Genomic DNA, 25,180 nt, shown 5'->3' on the forward strand with positions numbered 1-25,180 from the left:
AAATTTTAATGTAGTTTATTTTAATGGCTGTTTTTAATTTTAACAGCATAAATTCTTGCCTTTTATCTTGATTTTCCTTCCGAAGGCATTTTCTATGATAGTTTTAATTAAACAAAATAAATCATACTTTTACTCCTAAACAGAAAAAAAAAATTAAAAAAACTGTTCATATTATGAGCATAGTATATACGGATCGATAATTACTTTTATTAAATTTATTTTTATTTATCCTCAATGTTTACTTTTAATCTCTCTTAACTTGTTTTTTCCTATTTAATATTTTGATTGTCCATATTTTATTAAGTAACACTTAATAAATAATGATACTTAATTTAAATTACTACTTGAGTCCATCTGAGAATTTGTTAAAAAGTAATTACAGTAATTTCCATGGGAGCTGAGCTGGGAATGAGATAGTCGCTAAATTTCTTAAAACAGCGTCGTATTGATGCCCCACGAATCATTTGATAAAACATCGTCGTTTCAATCATGGACTCTCTCAACCGCAGATTCGTAGCAGTTACCTTTTGGCGCCTTCTTTCAGTGTCTCTCTCTTTCTCCAGCTAACCAAAAATTGTTTCGAGACCCAGTAAGCTAACAGCTTCAATTATTAGTTTAGCACTGCAATTTCACATCAGTTTATCTTTCTTTCACATTTAATGGCAATAAGCCAGTGCTTAAAACCCACAATCCTTGTAGCCTCCACTTCCTCCAATTACTTATATTTTCATTCATCGCTCCCATTTCCACTCAAAACCCGCACAAAATTACACATGTTTAGCACCATTCCTTCGAGAATTCATAATCTTCAACACCCGTTACCTATTTTATCAAGAAGATTATTTCTCCCTGCAGTATCTGGTATCTGGGATGCCTTAACAGGTGCCAACAACAATGCCCGTGAAGCCGTGCTGGCAATTAGACGTGGAATGCTACTCTTTAGACAGGTAATTTTTATTATTATTTGGAACTAGTTTTATTAATGTATTGAGTTGTTTGGCACTATCATGTTTTGTTGTTGCTGTTGTTCAGGGGGATGTTTTGGGTTCTTTAGTGGAATTTGATAAGGCAATGGAGTTGGATCCTCGTCAAAAGGCTTGTAGGTTCAATAAGTATTTAATTAGCTGTTTTTGTTGCTTTTAAAGAATGTTGATCTTCACATGTGAATAATGATGAGACTTTGTGGTGCTTCAATTTAGATCTTTGGCAAAGAGGCTTATCGCTTTACTATCTTGATAGGTACTCATTCTTGGTCTTTGTTACTTCTCCTATATGTTATGTCAAGTTTGCTTGCTAATGAAATTAAGGATAGAAATTCCTTGAATTACTAATAATCTGGAATTTGCTTTATGGGAAACCCTGATGCAGCTTGCTGGCTGAGTTCCTTTAATTTTCTCCGCAACCAAATGAAAGATAAATTGTTTAGTTCTTTGAGTTTTGATAATTTTTGAAAGTGATTAAAGAGGGCATCTACTATCAATTAGGTTTGAGGAAGGGGCAGAGCAGTTCCGGTTAGATGTTGCGCAAAATCCAAATGATACAGAGGAGTCAATATGGTGCTTTCTCTGTGAAGCTCAACTGTATGGAGTTGATGAAGCAAGGAAGCAATTCCTTGAGGTATGTCGGTCAGGAACTAATCAACGTAGTTAAATCATAGGATCTATAAGGACGATGAAGATAATGATAGTTTTGTTAAAATGGGATACTTGTATTTTGTCTCACCTTATCATTTTCTAATGAGAGCTTCCCTTAGACAAGACATTCAGCATGATATGTATCCCATTTTTTCTTTACTAGCTATCTATTGAACTAATTAAACAAAGAGGTAGAGTATAGTCTTGTAGCATGTAATCAAGATTGAATACAAGTTTCTTTGGGACATCTGGTTGAACTCATGCAAACTCCACCTTTCACACGTTTTACAACTGTAGAAATCAACAGAATCCATTCAATGATTTGCTACCTGAATGCAGGTTGGCAGAGATCCACGACCTGTCATGCGAGAAGCCTATAGCATGTTTAAAGATGGCGGTGATCCAGAAAAGGTTGAGTTGATTATCTATCTTCAAAAACATGCTTTATTTTTCATTTTTTTCTGTACTAGTCATGAATGTCTTATGTCAGCCAGGTGTTCAATTCATTTCCATCTTCTGATAATTCTCATGTCCTTGTGTTTGATATTTCTAATTTGTTGATATTTTTCCCAATGTGCAATAATGACATTCTGGATAATTTTATTTGGGCTGTTTAAATCTGTCTGAAGATTCTTAATATGTTCAAAAAATGAATACATACTCTTTGATGATAGAAATTAACACAAGTGATTGTCTCATCAATCAATTCTTCACTGATACTAGGATATTCACAAGGAAAGAAATATCAATTTAATATATTTCCATCTGCTTGCATTTGATGTTGTGTATTTCCATCTGCTTGCATATGTCCAGAGGTTTGCATCTGGCTAATACAATTGATTGTTTTGTCTAGCTTGTCACTGCATTTTCAAATGGCCGGGAGAATGAGTACTTTTATGCTTCTTTATATGCTGGGCTATATCATGAATCCCAGGTCTGTTCACATCCTCCAAAATTGCTCCCTCTCTCTCTCTCTCTGTGGTTCATTTTAAGCCTTACTACAGTATTTTGGTCTTATCATTCTTGCAAACATTTAAAGGCTTTGGTAAATGCTACCGTGATTGAATGCTGTGATGAGATTAGTTATCTAAACATGGAAAACTACCAAAGTACCACTATATTTGTACTCGGAAATAGTTATCCATTGCTATATGGGCTATTCATTAAATTGATAGACTAAATACAGAAGATTATGGCAACACCAGTTTGAGAAAACCTCCCCTTTTGTTGCCTTTATTTAGTTTTGCCTTGTCAAATCAGATGTTAAATCTCTAATCATAATGTCATATACTTGAATTAACGGATGGAAAATCATGTTACTTACAGTCTTTAGAAATTCTATGATCAGCTTCGCTAACACAAGGTACACTGCATTTAAAATCTTGATTTTCACCTCAGTTTACAGGAGTTCCTATCAAATGTGATTTTGCATTTTCTTTTACTGCTTCCTTTTTTTCAAGCTCTGTTGTTGCTGAGGATAGTACAACTTTGTCTATTTACTCCATATATATATATGACATCAATAGCAACTATGCTTCACCTTGCAGAATGAACCAGATGCAGCCAAATTTCATATAGTTGCTGCGTCTAAGTCTCCTTACGGACAAGGGTATGAGTTCAGATTTTCTGTACATTTAATAGTACTACAATCATATATAGGATTATGAACCTAGCTATATTTCAGGTCTGATGACTATATGGCTGCTCTTGCCAATGTCCATTGTCTATGCAGAAACTGGAGCATTGACTGAAATGTTTTCCTGAAGTTGGAAAGTACAGTTCTTAGTAGTTATGTTTATTCACTTCTGGATTTGTCTTTACGGTAAGTTGAATTAGGTGTAATTATGCAAATTGTAGTTAATGTAATTACATATTCTTTCGATATACAAGATTGTATTACCTTCATAGATTTCAGAATGTTATTTTGTTTCTTTGTTGCTGAATAAGACAGGTTAACAGAGGACTGATAATATTGAGTTTATCCACACCCGACTACTTCTAGAATAATTAATAATTCCGAATCTGTAGAAAGAGTTACTTGCTGGAAATGCTCAAATCCAAGTCTACATAAGAGGAATAGCAAGAAATTGGCAACTTCATCATTCTTCAGGTAAGGCATGGCTTAGAGTTTACGTTAATCACTTTTAGAGTTCCGTCCCTAATTTTCTTGGTTAAAATTAAAGCATCATTTTCAGAATAATTTTGTTCTGAATCTGCAACATCTTTTTTCCCAAAATCCTACAAGGGTAAAGGAAAAGACTAGACAAATAGCCCGTGTCGTAGTATAAAAATATGTCAATGTAGAACCCATGTGGATAAAGCTGTGAAGTATACAAGATTTAACAGCAGCCAAATGTTAAAGCCCTCTCTTTTTTCCTTTGACATTCTCAGAATATGCTTTTGGTTGATGCCTTTGTTTGCTCTAACTTTTTGGTGGCAATCCTTGAATGTCCTTCTTTGCATTATGTGCTTACATGCATACCTAATTAAAATAAACACTATTGACTTGATTGCCTCAATGTCTCTATTATCATTATGAGTTTCTGTCCTTTCAACAGAATTTAGAAAAAGACTACACCATTGGCAAGACTTCATGGGAATATGACCACACGCACTTGTACATTGATGTTACGAACTTGCCCTAAACTAATACATGTATAAACCAATCAGAATGTAGCAGACTTGCTCAAGCTGAATGCATTACAAGCTATGATATAACCGTAAACGACAGAATTTTTTATCATATGGAATCATCAAGGGCCAGATACTAATTAAAGCATTGTCCTTAAGCTAATCAAAACAAGAACATGTGGGTATTCTTTTGAAAGAAGATATAACAAAGATGGGTCCTTTTTTAGCATATTCTTGTCTTGGAGCACCAAAAGGAGGATATTCTGAAAGTGATTCTGCTAATAATAGATGCCATATGCCAATACTCATTTTTGGCTCAAATGCACTACTTTACCAATTACCCTCTTGATTATTCATGCAATTCAAGTAAAGACCAGAAACATTGCAGGGGTAATTCAGTCATTATGGCCTTCAAGTTGGACAAATTGGAAACCTTAATCTGTCATAATTTATTGACTTTGTAAACATCAAATTTATATGATTAAGAGCATCTACTTTACTTATATTCTATCAATAACATTAAAAGGCATACAAGTCATTTCTTGCAGCAAGAATTAACAAGTGGTGAAAGTTACTTAAGTAACCAATATAAGCAGATGGTAATTTCAAGACTCCACTCAATTGCCACGTTTGCAAAAATATAAGATGACGTCAGATCTCCCACATGTCACTACCAGCAGTAAGTTCCACAAAGAATCCTACGCCACTACCTGTCACCATATCACAATGAAGCCACCTTTTCATGTATTTTACTGCGAAAGCAGACCATATAAACAAACTGCTTCCCTCCCTTTACGACGACTCTTTTCTTTTTGTCTGTCTTTCATTACCGGAAAAGGACATGCCAACAACGTATTCCGGTGACTGTCTCAACGGAAGTTTGGGATGTCAACAGCGAACGAGCCACTCTTGGGTGGCGCCATGCGTTCTGATGGCACATTGCTGGAGCAATCTTATTCCTTTAGGCAGTTTCCTGAACTAGGTTGGATTTTTTATGAACTGCCAAAGGCAACTATTCTTTCGGTTTCGAAACCTGAGACTGGTGATCTCAGCCCGATGTTATTCTCTTACACCATTGAATTACAGTACAAGCAGGTACTGCAGGAACTACTTCTCTTCTCCCATTTTTTGGTTTCTCTTCTAGTGTTTTTGAAGGGTAAGAATGCAAGAATTTAATCCATTTCGAAAGCTTATAGTTGCTGGAAGTCAATTCTTTCAACTTTCAAAAAAAGTTAGAAGGTATTCTGAAAGCCAGAAATGATATGATTTTTCAAGAATTAGTTTAACTGAGTCATTCTATATGATTTATTCGAAATAGTGCCTCTTTATGAATCTGCAAGTAGCTGATGAGTGTATTATATATGCTAATTAACAGTTTTTTTTTTGGACGAATATATGATAACAGTTCAAGTGGCGCTTAGTGAAGAAAACTTCTCAAGTTCTATATTTACATTTTGCTTTGAAAAGACGTGCAATTATTGAGGAATTTCATGAGAAACAAGAGCAGGTTTGTATAAAAAGAAAAGATAACAACTTTCCTTTTACTTTTTGTCTAACATCTGAAATATGTTTCTTTTCTTTTTTTTGGTAATTTGACAGGTTAAGGAATGGCTTCACAGCTTAGAAATAGTAGATCATCATGTAGCAGTTGTGCAGGATGCTGACGAACCTGATGATGGTGCTGTTCCTTTGCATCAAGAAGAAAGTCTTAGAAACAGGTGGTTGTTTATGATCTTAAAACTCTTGCTGTTTGTTCTTTTGCACAAACACGAGCAGTGAAATGAACCCTTTCAGCTGTAGTTTTGAAAGTAAGTGGTTTGTTATGTAGAAATGTCCCATCCATTGCTGCTTTGCCGATTCTCCGTCCAGCTCTAGGAGGGCAGCAGGCCATTTCAGACAGAGCAAAAGTGGCCATGCAGAATTATCTGAGTCATTTCTTAGGCAACATGGATATTGTAAATTCTCGAGAGGTAAGCAGAGAATATTTGCTTATGACAAATCTTTGATGCATTCCTGTTTTGCAAAAGTTAGGGACTAGCTAGTCGAGGTCAAGCTGAAATTGAATCCAGAGAGTAGTTTATAGATGTTTGATGCTTGCTAAGGATTTGTTACTACTGCAAGTTTACTTACTGTTCCCTCACTCATACCTACACTTTTTGACATGGTGGATTTGCCATGCAGGTCTGCAAATTTCTGGAGGTCTCTAAGTTGTCATTTTCACTCGAATATGGTTCAAAACTTAAAGAAGGTTATGTGATGGTGAAGCATCTTTCAAACATTTTCCGGAGTGATGCTGATATAAGTTGCTTTCCGTGTCAGTTGTTTGACTGTTGTAATAACAATTGGTGCAAGGTAGTTATATGATTTTCTTTTTGCTTCTGATTTCTGAGTGAATCATTTGATAAGTGTTTGGTTAATCGATTAGGTTGATTTCATTAGATTAATTAGTACAAAAACAAGCAAACTACATAACACATGATAAAATAAAAAGTATATCGATCTGCATTCTGCAACTTGCATATCCTTTATTACAGCTATGTTTTTACAATAGCTTATATCATTTTCTGCTTCATCTTTGTGCAGGTCTGGGCTGTTTTGAAACCTGGGTTCTTGGCCTTGCTGGAAGATCCTCTTGATACCAAACTCTTAGATATTATTGTTTTTGATGTTCTACCAGCCTCAAATGGTAAAGGAGGACCTGAATTATTTTTAGCAAGCCAGATAAAAGAACGCAATCCTTTACGTTACTCATTTAAGGTGAGTTGCTTTACTTCTTTAGTTTGTTTAAACCCTATGATAATGCATGGCATATTTTATGCCTTGGAGTTCTTAATTGCTTTTAGTTGTTACTGTATTTACATACAAATAACTTATAAAATGTGGAAAAGGTTTCTTCTGGAAGTCAGAGCATAAAATTAAGAACTACAAGTAATGGTAAAGTTAAAGAATGGGTTGCTGCAATCAATGATGCTGGTTTAAGGCCTCTTGAGGGTTGGTGTCATCCTCGCCGGTTTGGTTCATTTGCTCCTCCAAGGGGCTTAACTGATGATGGGAGTCAAGCACAATGGTTTGTAGATGGGCAAGCAGCTTTTGAAGCAATTGCTGCTGCAATAGAGAATGCAAAATCAGAGGTTCTACTTCTGCCAATGCTTTTAAAAATTTGACATATTATGTGCTATAATTTGTTGTTACACCCAGTGATGAAAAATTATTTGCAGATATTCATTACTGGCTGGTGGCTTTGCCCTGAACTTTATTTAAGACGCCCTTTTGATACTCATTCTTTCTCCAGGCTTGATTCTTTGTTAGAAGCTAAAGCTAAGAAGGGTGTTCAGGTGAATGTGATATTAATTCTTCTCATTATTTCTTATGTACCATGTTCTGATTTGGGTGTTATTACATTACCTGGATTTCTACCAAGGACCTACAATTTCTTCGATAATATCTTCATTGAGAACATAAAATTTGCAAGGAAATGTTTGTATCGAATTATGGTATCAATTGGAGACTAATAGTTCTATACTCGCGTCATTGATTGTAGAAACTAAAGGAAAAAAGAAAATGGCACATCCTTGTAATGGAAGAAAGTATTTTGCAATTGTTGATTGAGTTTTTAACTTCAGTGTTATATTACTATGCAGATTTATATTCTTCTCTACAAGGAGGTAGCTATTGCTTTAAAAATCAACAGTTTGTACAGTAAGAAAAGGCTCCTTAACATTCATGAAAATGTGAGGGTATTGCGCTATCCTAATCATTTCTCTGCCGGCGTTTACTTATGGTATGCATTCCATTGATTTTTGACTATGATTAAAATTGTCTTTGGTTGTGATTGAATATGCAGTTTTGGCATAAAAATTAATTGAAATTAGCAATTTTGTATCTGCATCCATATCAGAACTTTCTTCAACTTGATTTCTTCTGTATGCACATTGATTAGTTCTGTTACTCACAGGTCGCATCATGAAAAACTTGTAATTGTTGACTACCAGATTTGTTTTATGGGAGGATTAGATTTATGCTTTGGTCGTTACGATACCATTGAACACATAGTTGGTGATTGTCCTCCTCATATATGGCCTGGCAAGGACTATTATAACCCGAGGTAGTTTTCTTTCTTTCCACCAAAGAAAGTGAAATTAGTATTATGTATCTTCAGAACTGCAAAGCCAACTCAACTGTTTGCACATTTTTATACCTTTTGGGTGCATCTTTAGATTGGTGCATATTCTATATCTTAATTACTGGTCCTTGAGACAGAATTAGGCATAAATTAGCATAAAATATGATGAATCTATAAGTAAATTTAAAGATGCACATAATTGCTCCAATTTTCATCACATTTGGCAACACAATCTCTTCTTAGCTTATATTCTTCTGTGCAGACTTGTTTAAAAATATTTGGACTAATACTTCCAGAATATTGTTTGGCCAGAGAATCTGAACCAAATTCTTGGGAGGACACTATGAAAGATGAATTGCATCGAGGGAAATATCCACGTATGCCATGGCATGATGTCCATTGTGCTCTTTGGGGACCCGCTTGCCGTGATGTTGCTAGGCACTTTGTTCAACGGTGGAACCATGCTAAGGTCTTCTTTCACCTGTCCCTTGTAGAATAATTCTAATCTATCCCAAAAGATTAAATTTCTCTGACATAGTTCACACTTCCTTAGAGAAGCAAAGCTCCAAATGAGCAAACAATTCCATTGTTGATGCCTCACCACCACATGGTCCTTCCTCATTACATGGGAAGAAGTAAAGAGATAGACATTGAAAGAAATAATGCAGAAGAAAACCAGAAAGACATTGCAAGACAGGATTCTTTCTCTCTATCCCCATTGCAAGATGTACCATTGCTATTGCCTCAGGAAGCTGATGCACCAGTTCTTTCTACTGTAGATCAAAAAGTAATTGCTGAATACAGGAATAGCAATCTTCCTGATCAACCAACTAGATCTTGTGAGAGTTTCTCATTCTCCTTCCAGAAATCCAAAGTTGAAGGTTCAGTTCCAGAAACACCATTTAAAGGTTGCGTTGATGAGCTTGGTTTTTTGGATCCTCAAAGCAGCTCTGAGATCTCAGATGAATGGTCAGTAACATCAGAGGAAGATGATCATGATGTTTCTGCTTGTGGACAAGTTGGGCCACGTACTGCATGTCGCTGTCAGGTTAGATACCCTTTTCATGTCCTCTTAATAACTCGGAATGTTAAGGAATCACAATGAAGCTTCAGTCTCAATATTTAATTTAGAGCATGTCAAAGGAAATTTGTAGGAAGGAGACAAAGTAATTTTTTCTTTTCCTGCACTTAGTTGCTGCAGAAGAAAGTTTGCTTATGGGGGAAAATGATATGGCAAAAATTGCTTTTCTTTTATAATTGTTCTCCCTTTACTTCTCATGTATCTACTTTTGATTGTCCTATGTGAACCTATAATTCATCCTACCCATCATGAGTATATCTGTGATTTGTAGATTATCAGAAGTGTTAGTCAATGGTCTGCCGGAGCCAGCCAAACCGAAGAAAGCATTCATAATGCCTATTGTTCTCTCATTGAGAAAGCACAGCATTTCATCTACATAGAGGTATCTGAACTTTATGGAATTTATTTTAGCCTTTGTTTGATGTGGTTGTTTGACTAACTTATGTTTTTCTATGAATGAATTGATGATAACCTGGATAATCTTTTACCCAGTTTAGATGCCAATTTATCTGTCTTGCTTAAAATTCTAAGTTGAAAATATCAGATTGACATCTTGGCTTGAAAAAGGTGATTGGTGTAAACGATAGCTGTCATGGCAATAATTCTATGATAATTATGATATCATGAGAAATTTGACCCGCATAATTTCCAATCTACCTCTCTCATGCAATATTCTTTTCTTTCAAGTGATGATGCAATGACAGATGATGTTCTGCTTTGAAGGCACTGAAAAATAATAAGAAGCTTCTTTAGAGGACTTGAAAATGCAAAAGCTATATCCTTAAAGCATCAACTTAGATAAGATTTCATTAACATGATCTCTGTCGCTATTTTGCAGCGTGAATAGTCAAAGTTAATTGGCATGTAAATTCATTTTTCCAGTGTGATGTCTGCAATAACTACTTGGCTTATGTATATTGTAGATGCTAATATTAAGCCTCTTAATGATATTTGTCGGTTTTCTATTTCCAGAACCAGTTTTTCATATCAGGTCTTTTCGGAGATGAGATTATACAGAATCGTGTCTTGAATGTGTTATACAAGCGTATTCTGCAAGCCCACAAAGAACAGCAGTGTTTCCGTGTCATCATTGTTCTACCACTCTTACCAGGCTTCCAGGTTTAACTCTCTCTTTTACGTTCCATGCTGATTTCAGTTGTAGGATACTTGGCCTTTCTCTTACATTATAATGTTTTTGACAGGGAGGTCTAGACGATGGTGGGGCAGCGACGGTTAGAGCCATAATGCATTGGCAGTATCGGACCATTTCCAGAGAAAAGACTTCAATATTGGATAATCTCAATACATTGCTCGGTCCTCAAACACAGAATTACATTTCATTTTATGGTCTGAGGACATATGGTAGACTTTTCAAGGGTGGTCCTGTTGCCACAAGTCAGGTATTGTATTACATCTCTTTTTACTTTTTGAACCTTTTGTTACATAAAATTGGTTTGATTCTGAGCACAACCAACCTATTATCCTAAAGTAATATTTGTTAAATTTAGCCTCTTCCTTAATCTTCATGCAGGTGTATGTGCATAGTAAAGTTATGATAGTAGATGATTGTGTTGCGGTGGTTGGATCATCTAATATTAATGATAGGAGTTTGCTTGGGTCAAGAGACTCAGAGGTACTTCGTCCATGTTGTTTTTCCTTATCATCCATTTCTGTGTTTAATTTTTAGTACAAAATTAAAATTCATTTCATAACTTGGAAATACCATAGATAGAGAAGTTGATTAATGTTGTTGTCTCAGATCGGGGTGGTTATCGAAGATAAGGAGTTTGTTGACTCATCCATGAATGGAGAGCCTTGGAAAGCTGGAAAATTTACGTATAGCCTCCGGTGCTCATTGTGGTCAGAGCATCTTGGTCTTAGTGCAGGAGAGGTTGGTTAAAAGGAAGATGTATCTTCCTCAGTGTATCCTTGCAATTGTTTATTAGCTCATCCATTATCTTAATCAGCAAATGACACTATTCTTCCTTCTTCAGATCAATAAAATCAGTGATCCTGTAGCAGAGACAACATATCGAGATTTATGGTTAGCAATTGCAAAGGTGAGCATGGAAAGTTATTTCTAATAGATGATTCAGTTACTTCCCAATGACGTATCTTAAGTCTATCCTATGTATGTTCTGTGCCAAAGTATATACATCTTCATAATCTAGAGCATTCTTACCCAGTATATCATTTTCTTTATGAATTCTTCTTTTGTTTGCTGCTATTACATATGACAGGAAAATACAAAGATCTATCAAGATGTTTTTGCTTGTCTTCCAAGTGAACTCATACATTCAAGGTACACTTGAAATACAATTGAATTGCTTTTGTCTCAGTACGATTTCCACTCAAATTCATAGCTCAAAAGTTGCCATCCTGATACAGGGCGGCTTTGAGACAAAGCACCAACTATTGGAAGGAGAAACTCGGTCACACCACCATTGATCTAGGAATAGCTCCTGAGAAGCTAGAATATCAAGAGAATGGAGAAACCAAGGAGATAGGCCCAATGGAGAAGCTAAAATCAATAAAGGGACATCTTGTTTCTTTCCCTTTGCAGTTCATGTGTCAAGAAAATTTGAGACCAGTGTTCAATGAGAGTGAGTTCTATGCATCCCCTCATGTATTCCATTAGGTTTAAAGAAAAAAAATACCGAACTAACAGAAAGATTAACATGCTAACAAAAGTAGAAGATGTTTTAGTTGGCACCGATCTATTCTCTGTACGGGAAAATAATTGCTCAAAAGTAAACTATTTTTGTATGCACCTTCTATTTGAATGAAGGTTAGGGTTCTCTGTCGAAGTTGTTTTGCTTCTTTTACATTCACATATGTTCATCTTCCAAGTTTCAAGCTTACTAGCTGTATAATGAATTGACTCAAGTCCGACTTGATTATAGTGCTTTCGAGGATATGCCCTGCAATATGCATTTTCCATCAGAACTTCTTCATTCTAATTTAAAGAACCTCGCAGCTATCTTCTCTGACATAATCAATTGCAGCAGTATACTAGAGTTGTCTTTCCAAGACAACAGGAACAGGTTTCTACTGTAAATCTGTGTTTGACATTCTTGGTCAGAGGTATTAGCTATCTTGCTTCCACTGGTACAAATTATTCTCATCAAACATAACATGTTTGAATATTGTTTCTATTGTAAATTTAGATCAATGGCATGTTTAGCAACAATTTAATGATGATCTGACTGAAAGTTGAAAATCTTAGTTTGGTAGAGAAGAAAAAGAGAGAAGGAGAGAATGTTTGAGAAAAAAAGAAAAGGAAACTAAGATATTCAAAACGACAACATTATATGAAGAGAGAAAATAGAGAAAAGAGAACAGGGAAATCAAGATTGTACTATCAGAACAAGAGAGCTTTACAGCTCAAGGAATCTAACGCCAGCTCATGATGGAAGTACAATAGACCAATCAACATAACACACGTGTACTATTCAGCTATCACCTGCACTATTATTAGAACGACAAGGACTGAAGTTCTTCCTCACGACAATTGATTAGCAGTTGATTCAGAAATATAGATATTTTTCCAACAGCCTGTAATTTAATTTGTAATATAATGTACAAAATGAAAATAAAAAGTTCATTCACTGAGATGGATGGAGGAATGCATTTCCATTGATAGAAAACTATATCTATTCTGAAATAGTCTTTTTGCAATCAAACACCAATAGTCGAAATCATTCATTTCCATTCTGATTTCTGCCCAGAAATCAAACAATCCATAAATAAAATTGAATCTTTGCAACTTTTCCCTAATAATTCAAAATCACAAATCTCAGTTTCAACCAGTAATTCAACAAAGTCACAAATTCTAGAGCATATCTGGTAATAGGTTGTACTGTATCCTCTTATTAAATCATTAAGATTTTTGCTTGGTTAGACATCTGATAGATTTGCAGGTGAAGCTTTTGACAGAATTTCAGCTTTCAACCTTCAGCTCAAGAACATACATACTATTAAGATTTTTTAACCATCCTCAGAGACATGATTTAGCCCCATTTTCAGTGAGGGAAAAGCTCTGTCCGCCGCTCGATTAGTTCTGTTAGTCAATTTCTTGCCCGCTTTTAACTTTCAGAATTATCTAGCTATTAATATGGCGCATTGACATGAGATAAACCCTTCTCTAACGACTGCATTGAGAATTTGAGGAATTAAACATTGGGAGCAACTAGCTTGCTCATTTACATTTTGTAATAACTATTGTGTTGTCCTATCAGGGTGGAAGAACAGGCAAATAGCTGATATATCATCCATTGCAATCCCCTTCCTCTTGCGTTTCCATGCATGAACCGCAGATTCGACCAGACACTTTGCTGCCTTTGCCCTGTCTGATGCTGATGATACAATTTGCACCGCTTCTTGATTAGAAATGACATCCCATACCTAAACAATAATGGAAATAATATGCATTATTCTCATCAAGCTTTTATGTTAAACTATTCATAGCATTACCCTTTTGATCATCATTATACATACCCCATCAGTTGCCAGCACCACAAATTGGTCGCTGCTGGTTATATGCCTTTGGGTCACTTCAGGCACAGAAATAAGTCCAAAGTCCTTAACACAGTAATCCCCAAACGCCCTCGACATTGCCAATCCAGGTGATTCCTGATCTGGCAGCCAAATCCTGTGCACCCCTGGCTCATCATTCAAACAGAATACCCGGCCATTGCACTGTATTATCCGCTCAGCCTCCTCTGCCAAAGAGATCAACATCATCTGTAAATAATAACTATATTTTGTTTTCTTCTAGGGAAAGACGAGAGAAGGGAAGGGACTAACGAGGTAAGTTGGGCTTGAAATCGATGGTAAGCTGAACTGATACCAAGTTTCCATCATCCGAAGTGGTAGCCAATACAGCACGAGAGTCACCAACATTTGCTATGTAAATAAGTTCACCCTACAACATAGAATTAGACATTACTCCTATGAATTCATCTCAACCATGTACTGATTTTATGTAAAATCACTAATACAAGAGAGCATCAGGTCATATTTTTGCATGCCTGTCTGACGATCGTTAAGGCAGTTGTTCCACTATGGAATGTATCAATCTTGCGGTGCTGCTCTAACTCTTGATCAACAGCAGCACAAGTTTTCATATAGGAATGCTTCCATATATGGAACCCGTGATGCTTTTTATCTGCTTCTAAATCAATATCTGGATCAATTGAAGTATGAGCAAGAGTTTCCTGCCAAGTACACAGCAAAGATGATGGCATCCATTCTCGGACTTTCTTTGCCACAAAATGGCCCCAGGGACCATGTCCATCAAATATCCCGCAAAATATCATGTCTTCTTGGCATCCAAATTCCTATTTCCAACAATAACAATACCACTCCTTAAGCAGATGAGTTTAATCACACTTAGCATACAAGAAACTGTATATATATCTAAACAATGATTGTCATCAAAGAAAGCATAAAAACGAAACCATAGAACTTGTAACGTAATCCATATAGTTGCAAATGTTTAACTCTTTACCTCCCATACAATGAAGCAATCCTGATTTATTCCTTTCTCGCCTTTCTTTGAGAAAACTGAGGCAAAATTCTTTGAACCATCAACATTTACAGAACCAGAAGATCGCAATATCAAGTCATTCTTCTTTGCTTCTTTGATTATTGCATGTGCAGCTTCTCTACCATCACCATTTCCATTATTCTTCCCTTTTCTTATTGCAAGCGACCTTGCCAGTCCATTGAACATGGAAGATATATGCCCCATTGTCAATGTCAGTATTCAGATGGACACCGGACACCAGAATATGTTTTGGTTCTACTCTTTTGTAGATTCAAATACCTGAACATTCAAAGATAAATAGTAACCACATAAACACAGTGCAAGAATGACAGGAAAGGCAAAAAATGATAAAATATGTACATCAAGAAACGAAGCCTAGTTGCAATTTTTTACTCGACACCTATTTTCCTAAAAACCAAAACGGTGGTTAAAGTACATGGATTTAATACAGTGCCTGAAACAAAAGACATGTATCTGACTCAGAAAGCCAAGAATCTTGAAATTTAATAAGAGTAAAAACCAAAATCTGTAAATCACCACAGGGAATATTCAAATCTGACATGGAATTCCAACATCGCGTCCAGAATTTCATAGAAAGGCCAAGAGAAAAAGAACAGCAAGTTTTTAAAAAATAATAATAACCATGACTATAGGTATTAGACTGTTCTGGCAGCTTCATTACTGTTCTTGTTTGGTTGCTGAGAAAATGTGACTGCATTCACTGGAAGGGTAAAGATAGAATTCTTTTTCTCCTTTATACGATTGGCAGCCACGGAAAACATTTAAGTACAGATTAAAACATACCTACTACAACTAATTTGCTTGGTTGTATTGAGACTGTCAATCTACAGAAAACTCACATTTTTCCCCCTCAATCCTTTCTAACATTTACCTTTCAACCAAACAAAGGTTGACCCTATTGTTATTTTCCAAGAAAATCAAGGAAAAGACGGCAAACAAAATTCGAACTCAACTCAATCGTAAACCTTTTTCAGTCAGAGAGAAAGAAAAAATGCTGAATTCAGCCTGGTAATAATGATAATACCCCAGGAAGAAAACAGTTGAATCATGAAACATTTTCACTTAGAAATCATTTAAACATTTTTCTCATCATGGAAACTAAACTCATGGCCTGCTCTTTTAGCTGAGAAACACATGGAAAGAAATTTAGCCAAAGCTTTGACTTTTATAAGTTTCTAATTGTATATTTCGAAGCCCATAATTACATTCACAATCAGTTCCTTGCATAGATTATTCATATGAATGAAGCTTATGATTCAAAGTCTCATTTTTCTTTCTTTCCATTTCAAACCCAAAAACCAAACAAACTCAGATGAAATCTTTACCAAGAAAGCTCATTCAAGCTGTCTAACTATCACAAAGTAAAGAAATGAAAAACACAAACTTTAGAGACCAAAACATAATAATTCAAAGGAAACCAAGTCAAAAACAAAAATAAGACCTCGAGGCAAACCAAAAAAGAAAGAATCAGAGAGCAGGAATCTGACGAATTTGCAGCAAAGATGACATGATCAACCAGAAATTGAAGCAAGAATATGAGCTGAGAATTCGAGAGAGAGAAAATGGAGATAAATCACAATCCATAATGAAAAAGAGAGAGAGAGAGAGAGAGAAGTATAGAGGTTTCTCTTTGTTGGGTTGTGAATTTCCTTTTCTTTCTTTTTTTTCTTTATAACTTTTGGATTTGGAGAAGATAACAAAGAAGAAAAAAAGAAAGAAGCTTTCTTTTTTACATGCACAACAGTCACTGTTTGTTTGTGAGGTAGCTGTTTAACTAAAAAGACTTCCTCTTTCTCTCTTTATTTCTGGTTTAAAAAGCAGTGTTGGTTATGCTTCCTTTTTAGCTTCCGTTCTTTTTCTATATTATACACTGTATCCAAAAATCTTGTGATTTGCACAGTTTAAAGATGTTACTGTTTGAGGGATGTGTATACATGCTATGAGCTGTTTTTCATGGAAAGACATGGAGTCCTGTGAATCATTATGTCCTAGACTCCCAATTGTTGGTCAACTATGGTTAGCTAAAAACTTTTATAAAAAAAAAATTATCTGGAGTTGCTATATAAGCTAAAATAAATATAAGAGGAACATGTTATTGATATATATTTTATATTTAAAATTAATAAATAAATATTAAATATTTATATTTGTAATATATATATAGAAAAATTAAATAAAATTTTAAAAATATTTACCATTTTTTTCAGTATTTGGCAGCATATTTTTCATATACATATTACATTTAAAGGTTTAATGGGTTGTTTAATTGATATGAAATGAACTCTTACTAATATTATTAAATAATGATGAAAAAGCTCAAATTTACTGATTTTTTTATTTTCAGAAAATAAAGATGCTAATTAGCAGCTCCCTCAAACCCTAGATTTAATTATTGATTTAGTAATTCAATGATGAATTCCAAGTTTTACCATTATAATACCTATAGATTTATTGTGACAGGAGGTAGGTGTATATTTCAAACAATATTTTGATCTAAAATTAAAAAGATATGTTGATATTTAAAATTCTATATATATATATATATATATATATATATATATATATATAATTGTCAATAAAAATTCAAATATGTTAAAGTCGAAATTTGGAATTTTATGAAGAGAAAATAGGAAGGAGAATTTTTGTTTATGTATTTGAAAGTGATTTAAGTTGACTTGTAATTGTAAATCAGTGTGCCCTCCATTAACTCTCACTTGAATGCTCAACGAAATTAAGACAGTAGACTTTTCTTTTAGAAGAATTATGAATATCAGTATATTTTGATATAAAAAATAAAAATAAATATTAAAAAATTTATTTTTAATAATTAGTAATCGTTTTGATAGAACCGTAAATTATAATTTTACAGCAATAATGCTTCATTATATGGTATTAAGCTACGTATCAATTTTATATATATCTTTTAATGATTCTGATTGTCTAAATGTCAGATTTAATTTATTTTTTTCTTTAGAGGGAGAACTTAACGTCATCTTTCGCTTTTTTTTCCTTTGTTTCGAGAAATATAGCGATCAATTCCGATTCTTTCTTTTTCTATTGATTTTTTTCCGATCGAGATGTATGGCTCCATGAGTCTATGTGTCTATATAGATCTTGTTCATGGTTTAACGAAAATGTGCAAAAATGAATAAATATAAAACTTCAATAAAATGAGAACTCAAAATTTTCATAAAAAAGAATTATAAAACTCTTTAAAAAAATACTAATATTTATTTATAAAACTAATTAATAAAAAAAAACCACCATATCCAGTTGCAAACAATTTTTTTGTTACTTTTAGAAGAATTATGTGATTTTTTTTTGTTACTTTAACCAAATCGAAGTTCAATGATCTGAAATTGCTTGACCATGTCCAGTCCCAAACATTTAAATACTATTTCATGAAGTAGCTAGAAAATTTCATAAACTTTTGACCCAAAAAAAGAGAAAAAGAAATCCTAAACTATTAAAAAAAATAAAACCCATTTCTTTATACATAAAACCAACTATGATTACGAAATGCATTGTTGGGTCACCTCTTTGTTGCCCAATCAAAACCTTATTTTCAAAATCCTTCTCTATTTAATAAGGACCAAAACGAAAAAAGAAAAGGGAAAGGAAAGAGAGAGAGAGAGAGAGATATTTGGGATTAAAAATTAATGCATATCTTGAGCACATAATTTGATATGATCCTAACACATGGCCATATTACAAGCCACTGGCTCCTTTTTTGGACCAACACCATCTCCTTTTGAATTCATTAAATAATCATATGGGCTAATTTGTTTTTAGCAAATAATATTATCTAAAGATTCGTCTGTTATTACTTTATTGTGTTCTTAATCATTTGTCCTCCAGCAAAAGCTCATTATAATAACAACCCATATTCTTGACATTCATAAATTATTAAAAATATATAATAACTATAAAAATTTATTTGAATATAGTTTTGTGCAACGATTTGTATGATTATTATGTTAGAATGGAATATAAGCAAATTATTAATTATTTTTATTTTGTTTAGTTTAATAGCATCGAGTTAGTTGACAATATGGAGATATTATTATTATTATGGTGAAATGTTTTTTTCTTTTTATTATTATGCGTTCATGAATTCTACTTTTAAGAAATAATAATATATTTATATTTATTTTATTAGAAATTCAATAAATTGGAAGCTATTATTTATAATTAAAATTGATGACCTCCGTAGATGATAGAACACAAAATCCGTTGATGAAATAAAATAAAAATATTTTTTGAAAGTAAATAAATGCAATAAAACGATATAATGATTATCCAATCTCCTTTTAGTCACAACATTGCTTGTGATACAATCAAATAGTAGCAATTAATTTGTGTTCTCAAAACCAAATCATATTTATTTAAGAATGGAAATTATAGACCAAAAGTGAAGTCACTTTATGAAGAAGAGTTTGAGCATTTCTTCCACAAAATCTGTGGATCAGATTTAATTCACTCAGATGGTCAGGCTTTTTGTCACGCGCTCACTGTCTCTCTTTTTCCAGGAAGTTCCATGTGCTTTTTTTTCATCAGCAATTTGCATTGGATCTTTTTGAACATCTTCATCCCTATTTGTCATTTCAATTTCACCCAAAAGGGACAATTTGGTACACCCACCTCTTTTGATAATAATTGGATTTTAATACAAATAAATTATTGGTTTTTTTAGCCTCTGCTATAATTAAAGAGTTTAATTTTTTGAGATTTTAATTTATCCAGCTGGTGAAAAAGTTCAAAAAAAAAATAATAATAATAATAGATTTATTTTAATTCAAAATGCTGGAAAATTCTGAAAATATTCTGTGATTAAATATTACATAATATTTACATATATGCGGGAGTGATTGTGAGTGGTCAGGATTAGGTGGTCCCATGTACGCGTATAACATAATTGAGCCATTGAACCAGTAAGTAGTTAGAAGTTGGGACCCATACATAATAAAGGTCATGAGATGACTGTTTTAGGTCTGTTGTCGGCAACATTAATTCTGTCCAGGAATATGTATTCATTCTTGGTTCTCTTTATTTATCACATTACCGCCAAACAAAAATAAATGCTCAATATTATTATTAATTCAGTCACTTCATATTATTTATATTTTTAAAATTTATTTATAACCGAATTAAATTGATATATTTGACAATGTAAACAATAGAAAAACCGATATTATCATTTAGAATAATTAAAATAAATAAATTGTGAGGGGAATGTGAAATACTAAATTTGGAAAATATATGACGTGGATTAAAATTTAATTAAAGAAACTGTTATTTGTTTGGAAATAAGTAAATGGAGACCTAAATAGTCTCAAGACAGAGGAGTCGTAATCGCTTGGATGGCAGATGCGGTACACCGTATAATAGCCATTCACAATAATACCTCGTTATGAAATCGGTGAAGTGATTCCCTGGATCCGTGAATCAAGGACGAGTCGCCACGCGTGAATAGTTTCAAATCGGAAACTGACACGTAGCAACAGTAATCACATGTGGGCGGTGCACCAGATAGCGACATTCGAGCTTGTAATTATTTTTGGTTTTTGTTTTATATTTATTTTCCTGTTGGTAGGCGCGGACTAAAAAAGACATGCAACTTTTTAAGCAATACAAAAATGATTTGTTTGATGGCAAAATCTAGAGTTCAGTATTTAATGGAATCATGGGAAATCTAGGCCTTTGATTTTTATTTTTTTTATTTTTTTTTTCTTATTGGATGGATATTTGATTAGATTGACCCAATCAATGACTTTTTGGTCATAGTGGGGTTTCAAATTTTCAACTCTCCAATGGAATTCGAAGCATTTAACAAACACTTCATTCTGTTGTTATTTTTTGTATTTGGAAAAGGAAAATAAAATAAAATAAAATTCAATATCATGACCCACTTGCTGCTAAAATACTTTAATAAGAAAAGTATATGAGAAATTCGTGGTCCATAAATTATCATAATTAGATAATATGCTTTGTACTGCATAAATAAATATTTTATCTAAATGAGCTGTAGAAAATATAATATAAAAACTATCCAATTACATTTACCATTTTCTAATTCGAACGGATGAAAATATCAATTAAATAACTTTCTCAATAGCATTTTATACGTACCAGTTAACTTTCAAAAACTCATTAAAAATGAAATCAGAGCATTAAGAATTTGAGCTTGAATCTTTCTCCAATTGTAATTATATTAGAATAGTTGATGTCTTCTCAAATTATAGAGATCTTTGTTCTTGGGCAGTTGGGCCTCACTACAGTAACTGCCTTGCTCGTCTTCAATTGGGATCAAGAAATTACAATGTATTCCAGTTCCCATTTCATTATTCACATCCATCATTGATCTTTGCCTAACAAGACAAGGAAGCACCCATAAGGAAAGAGCAAACATGGCATTCACAACTATGGCATGCCCGCCTCATAATGGTGCAAAAAGCAAAACAGCCATATAGGTTTAGTGCTTTGTACATTCATTTGAAACAAGTAGAAAGTCAAAAAGTAAAAGAGTCCACCGACAAACCCGTAGATGTGACATATGGATAATTTTGGGGTTGTTAATATTCACATTCAAAGCAATTTCACAACCCACATTACAGGAGTAAAATAAAAGATGGGAAATGGAAGGAAATTTTGAAAATATTTTTCTTTGCCAGACTTCAATAATGCGTCAGGCTTTTGAGTTTCTTATGTGGTCAGCTTCGAACTGTCTTAATAACTGCAGAGACTGATTATATAGGTTGAGATCAATGCCATCAACATTCCTACCTACACGTGCCTGCAAGATTGCCTGAAACAAAGCATAAGACTTATTTATGTTATCAATTAATTGAAAGGCGGGGAGAGACAGGTAAAGGAAGCCTTCAACTGAATCAAACTCTTACCTCATCATCAGGTTGAATTAGGAGTTCGCCAATGAACTGATAGACAGAACCAATTCGGAAGCTTAGGTCACTTAAGTGCTGAGTGTCAATCTTCAGAATGGCATTCCCATCAGCAATACGAGCTATGGCCGTATCCACAGTATATTCTTGTAGCCTATGAAAGAAACAACAGATTTAGTTTTAATATGTTGTACTACAAAGAAGAAGGAAAAATATATATGCTGCAGTCCAAAGACAATCGACTAACAAAATGAAGTAATGTGACATACATGGTGGAAACATTCAGTTTAATAGAACATGTTTGGATACTTCATAGAATGAAAATTGCCAACTTGTATACAGCAGTTTAATCTCGTTAGGAATACAAATCATAAACAACACCGAGAATTTGATATTAAATGGTGTATAGCATCTGGCCATGCCTGATTGAAAGAGATACATAGTTTTCCAGTTTTAAAAAACCTTCTCCTGTCAAATAAGGCACCACCCTAGAATAATGGTGAGTTCAAAAACAATGCTCAATACTTATATCTACAGAATAAATAATGCCAAATTGTCCCTTTTTCTTAATACTTAACCTTCTAAAAGTTTGATAAATCTAGAATGAAACTCATCCAAGAGATATTAGTATGCCAACATCTTTAAGCCCTAGGCTTTATAAACAGAGTAATCATGTTACTGTATTGTGACAGAACACCCTCAAAAGATCACTAGTCTTTTGTCTCGTATGCATATCATGAGGTTATCTTGATTACATGAGTTCAAAAATAAAATGCCTAATGTGAAGTAAAGTGGCCAAAAAATGAGAAGAAGCTAATAATTCTGGTTCTGTGGGAAACAACATGCAATTGTCTATATTACCAATGACATGAATGAAAAGATCTCTTTAAGACTCTGACATAATAATAGTAGCCTTTTAGACCTACAGATAGATTCTCTTCATTTCCAGCAAAATGGAGCCAAGAATTCCAGTATTTGATATGGGAATTTCCTTCCACAGAAAACTTTGAAAATCTCAGATTATATACATATGTTGACACTATTGCTAGCCACTTTGCTTCTGCATCTGTCATCATCACCACCTCCAATCCTCCCACCTTAGTGCAATTTGCCCCAACCCCCTCGTTATCTTTACCATCAACTTTCTCTGCCTCATCTCCATCTAGCCATCAATTTTAGGTACAATTCTTAGCTACCAACATCTAAAGAAAAAGGCCCACCCCCTAAAGCCTCACTCCTAATACATCCGACAGAAATGAAAATGTGAAATCACAACATTTATCGTGATCATCATCACAGAACATAGGAAACAATCACCAATGTTAAGAACCTCTATTTCCATTCTTTTTCCCATCTCAATCTCACATTTTTCTTTTGCAATCTCAATGGCAGACTACTTTGTTTTACTATAAACACTACTAAAAATTAAATTTAAAAAAAAAAAAAAAAAAAAAAAACACAGAAAACCAAAATGTCTACAAGCTTTTAGGACCTAATTGCTCAATGGGCTCCGTAATTGGGAAAATGAAAAACGATAAACAGAAAGAAAAACACTAGCTTTACAGAACACAAATCTCTCCACATTAATAAAAGGAAAGAAAAAAAAAACATAAAAAAAAAAAACTTACTTCCCAGTGATTCTAATTGAAGATCCTTGCTTAAAGAAAGGAGATGATGGGTGCAAATCTAGCAAGGTCACCAATTCACCATGTTTAATTGCAGGAACTGCCATTAAATCACCACTCACTCACACTCGCACTCTCCGAATGCATAATTCTAACACTGCCCAAAAGAGGAAAGAGATGATAAAAAAGAATATTAATGGAGCTTCATTTTTTCCTGATACTTATGGGCTTCTGGTTTTATAGCATTGGGCCGTATGGACCAACAATCTTTTTGTTTTGAATTCTTAAACTGCGTGGAGAAAAAGGCTTAATTCCAAATAAATCCTCGAATTTGCATTTATTTGTAACTGTAGCCTAGTTTCTAATTTTTTTTTAATTTTAGTAATATATTTTAATATTCTCACCAATAACAAAAATAAGATTGGGTTAGTAGTAAAATTCTTCGCTCATTCCAGAACCGACATCAATTAAATAATTAAACAAGGGTAATAATAAATCATCTTACTCATTTTGATTTTTTTTAGAAGTTACTCATTTTAATTGATGTCTAGTTGAAATTTATTAAAAAATTTATTTCATTTGAGAAAAAATATATGAAAGATAAAATAAAATATATTTTAATATTATGGAATATACAGACAAACTAATATATAATTCATTTATAAATTTCATCTATTTTATTAGAATTTAGTTAAGTTATAACAAATTTCATAAAAATTTGAATATATATAGCTCTAAATTAATTTTCACTTTATTTAAAGTACATAAATTTTAAATTTATAAATAAATTTCATAAATCTTATGAATTGAACGTATAATTCCTTTTTATAGTTGAAAGTCTTTTAAGCTCTATATTTCTAAATAATTATTTCAAAGTGTTTGTGAATGAATTAGCAACTCTAATACTGACTCAATCTCTTTTTATAGGTAATGTTACAACTATATTAGCATACTTTGACTAATAATTTTTCTTAGACTTTAGTTAAGATCAATGTTAAAATGTATTGCTAAATTTTATTTTTTTAAATCTGTAATTAAATTTTAAAATTAAAAAAAATTATAAGATAAATTAGTATGTGAAAAAAAAAAAGATACACATCAAAGGTTCTATATCATGTGAGATTATTAAGTTATAATTTGGCTGAAAAGTCATATATTATGCAATTTGAATGCAAAGAATGTTATATTAGTTGTTGGAAGGTACTGATTTCATATGAGTAAGTGAAATTGTTAAGACAAATAGAGCCATAGAGTTTGACCATGTTTTTTAATGGTCATGATGGCTGCTTGTATAGTTGAAAATAATAGAATTTGAACTCAACAACCCATATTAAGAAAAATTCAATGTGACTTTGCCACTCTGATTATTCCTATATTATGATTTTATGAACTGAAAAGTCCTTTTTGTTCTTTGCTAAGTTGATTCAGTCAATTGTTGTTGCATCTCACTCACCAATTTGGTCTCTTTTAAGCAAGCAAATATAAGTTTTGAAAAGATAATATGCTTTATGAAAGTATTACACAAAATGTTTGAAGTTAGAATAATGGTTAAATTCAATTTACTTTTCCTCTATATTACCCATGTCATTACTTGATAGTAAGTGAAGAAAAATATCGA

General features: G+C 33.3%; 4 protein-coding genes across 9 annotated transcripts; 2 read left to right on the plus strand and 2 right to left on the minus strand.

The window, feature by feature from the left end:
• The first annotated feature begins 499 nt into the window (after positions 1-499).
• LOC8287125 lies at positions 500-5,883 on the plus strand. 4 transcript variants are annotated; one of them, XR_007217668.1, is made up of 11 exons: positions 500-947; positions 1,033-1,099; positions 1,200-1,239; positions 1,485-1,617; positions 1,974-2,045; positions 2,488-2,568; positions 3,182-3,243; positions 3,319-3,456; positions 3,586-3,744; positions 5,671-5,772; positions 5,865-5,883. XR_007217668.1 is itself a non-coding variant. In XM_002512423.4 (8 exons), the coding sequence occupies exons 1-8, from the start codon at positions 660-662 to the stop codon at positions 3,383-3,385; spliced, it is 810 nt and encodes a 269-aa protein (XP_002512469.3). In that variant the 5' UTR covers positions 500-659; the 3' UTR covers positions 3,386-3,567. The 4 variants fall into 4 exon arrangements, 2 of the variants coding, with proteins under 2 accessions (XP_002512469.3, XP_025011936.2); XR_001534723.3 differs by lacking the exons at positions 5,671-5,772; positions 5,865-5,883 and adding an exon at positions 4,193-4,377; XM_002512423.4 differs by lacking the exons at positions 3,586-3,744; positions 5,671-5,772; positions 5,865-5,883 and having other exon boundaries at positions 3,319-3,567.
• Positions 5,039-12,276, plus strand: LOC8287126 (phospholipase D zeta 1). The gene is made up of 20 exons (XM_048380164.1): positions 5,039-5,360; positions 5,671-5,772; positions 5,865-5,983; positions 6,094-6,235; positions 6,447-6,617; positions 6,849-7,022; positions 7,154-7,396; positions 7,484-7,600; positions 7,907-8,046; positions 8,221-8,370; positions 8,701-8,857; positions 8,942-9,436; positions 9,741-9,851; positions 10,442-10,588; positions 10,672-10,869; positions 11,001-11,102; positions 11,229-11,360; positions 11,464-11,529; positions 11,710-11,771; positions 11,858-12,276. Exons 1-20 carry the CDS (start codon positions 5,151-5,153, stop codon positions 12,105-12,107), a joined length of 3,288 nt encoding a protein of 1,095 aa, XP_048236121.1. The 5' UTR covers positions 5,039-5,150; the 3' UTR covers positions 12,108-12,276.
• Positions 12,277-13,597: 1,321 nt separating this feature from the next.
• Positions 13,598-16,892, minus strand: LOC8287127 (probable protein phosphatase 2C 34). 3 transcript variants are annotated; one of them, XM_015715184.3, is made up of 6 exons: positions 16,526-16,892; positions 14,979-15,296; positions 14,500-14,808; positions 14,276-14,393; positions 13,967-14,190; positions 13,598-13,873 (listed from the first exon to the last, which is right to left on the minus strand). In XM_015715184.3, exons 2-6 carry the CDS (start codon positions 15,219-15,221, stop codon positions 13,688-13,690), a joined length of 1,080 nt encoding a protein of 359 aa, XP_015570670.1. In that variant the 5' UTR covers positions 15,222-15,296; positions 16,526-16,892; the 3' UTR covers positions 13,598-13,687. The 3 variants fall into 3 exon arrangements, with proteins under 3 accessions (XP_015570670.1, XP_015570669.1, XP_002512471.1); XM_015715183.3 differs by having other exon boundaries at positions 16,492-16,892; XM_002512425.4 differs by having other exon boundaries at positions 16,480-16,890.
• A 4,537-nt stretch (positions 16,893-21,429) lies between these two features.
• Positions 21,430-23,784, minus strand: LOC8287128 (CST complex subunit TEN1). The gene is made up of 3 exons (XM_002512426.3): positions 23,566-23,784; positions 21,938-22,091; positions 21,430-21,843 (listed from the first exon to the last, which is right to left on the minus strand). The coding sequence occupies exons 1-3, from the start codon at positions 23,667-23,669 to the stop codon at positions 21,724-21,726; spliced, it is 378 nt and encodes a 125-aa protein (XP_002512472.1). The 5' UTR covers positions 23,670-23,784; the 3' UTR covers positions 21,430-21,723.
• Between the last annotated feature and the right edge of the window lie 1,396 nt (positions 23,785-25,180).

Source organism: Ricinus communis, chromosome 10 (genome assembly GCF_019578655.1).
Source record: "Ricinus communis isolate WT05 ecotype wild-type chromosome 10, ASM1957865v1, whole genome shotgun sequence".
NCBI classification, from domain to species: domain Eukaryota; kingdom Viridiplantae; phylum Streptophyta; class Magnoliopsida; order Malpighiales; family Euphorbiaceae; genus Ricinus; species Ricinus communis.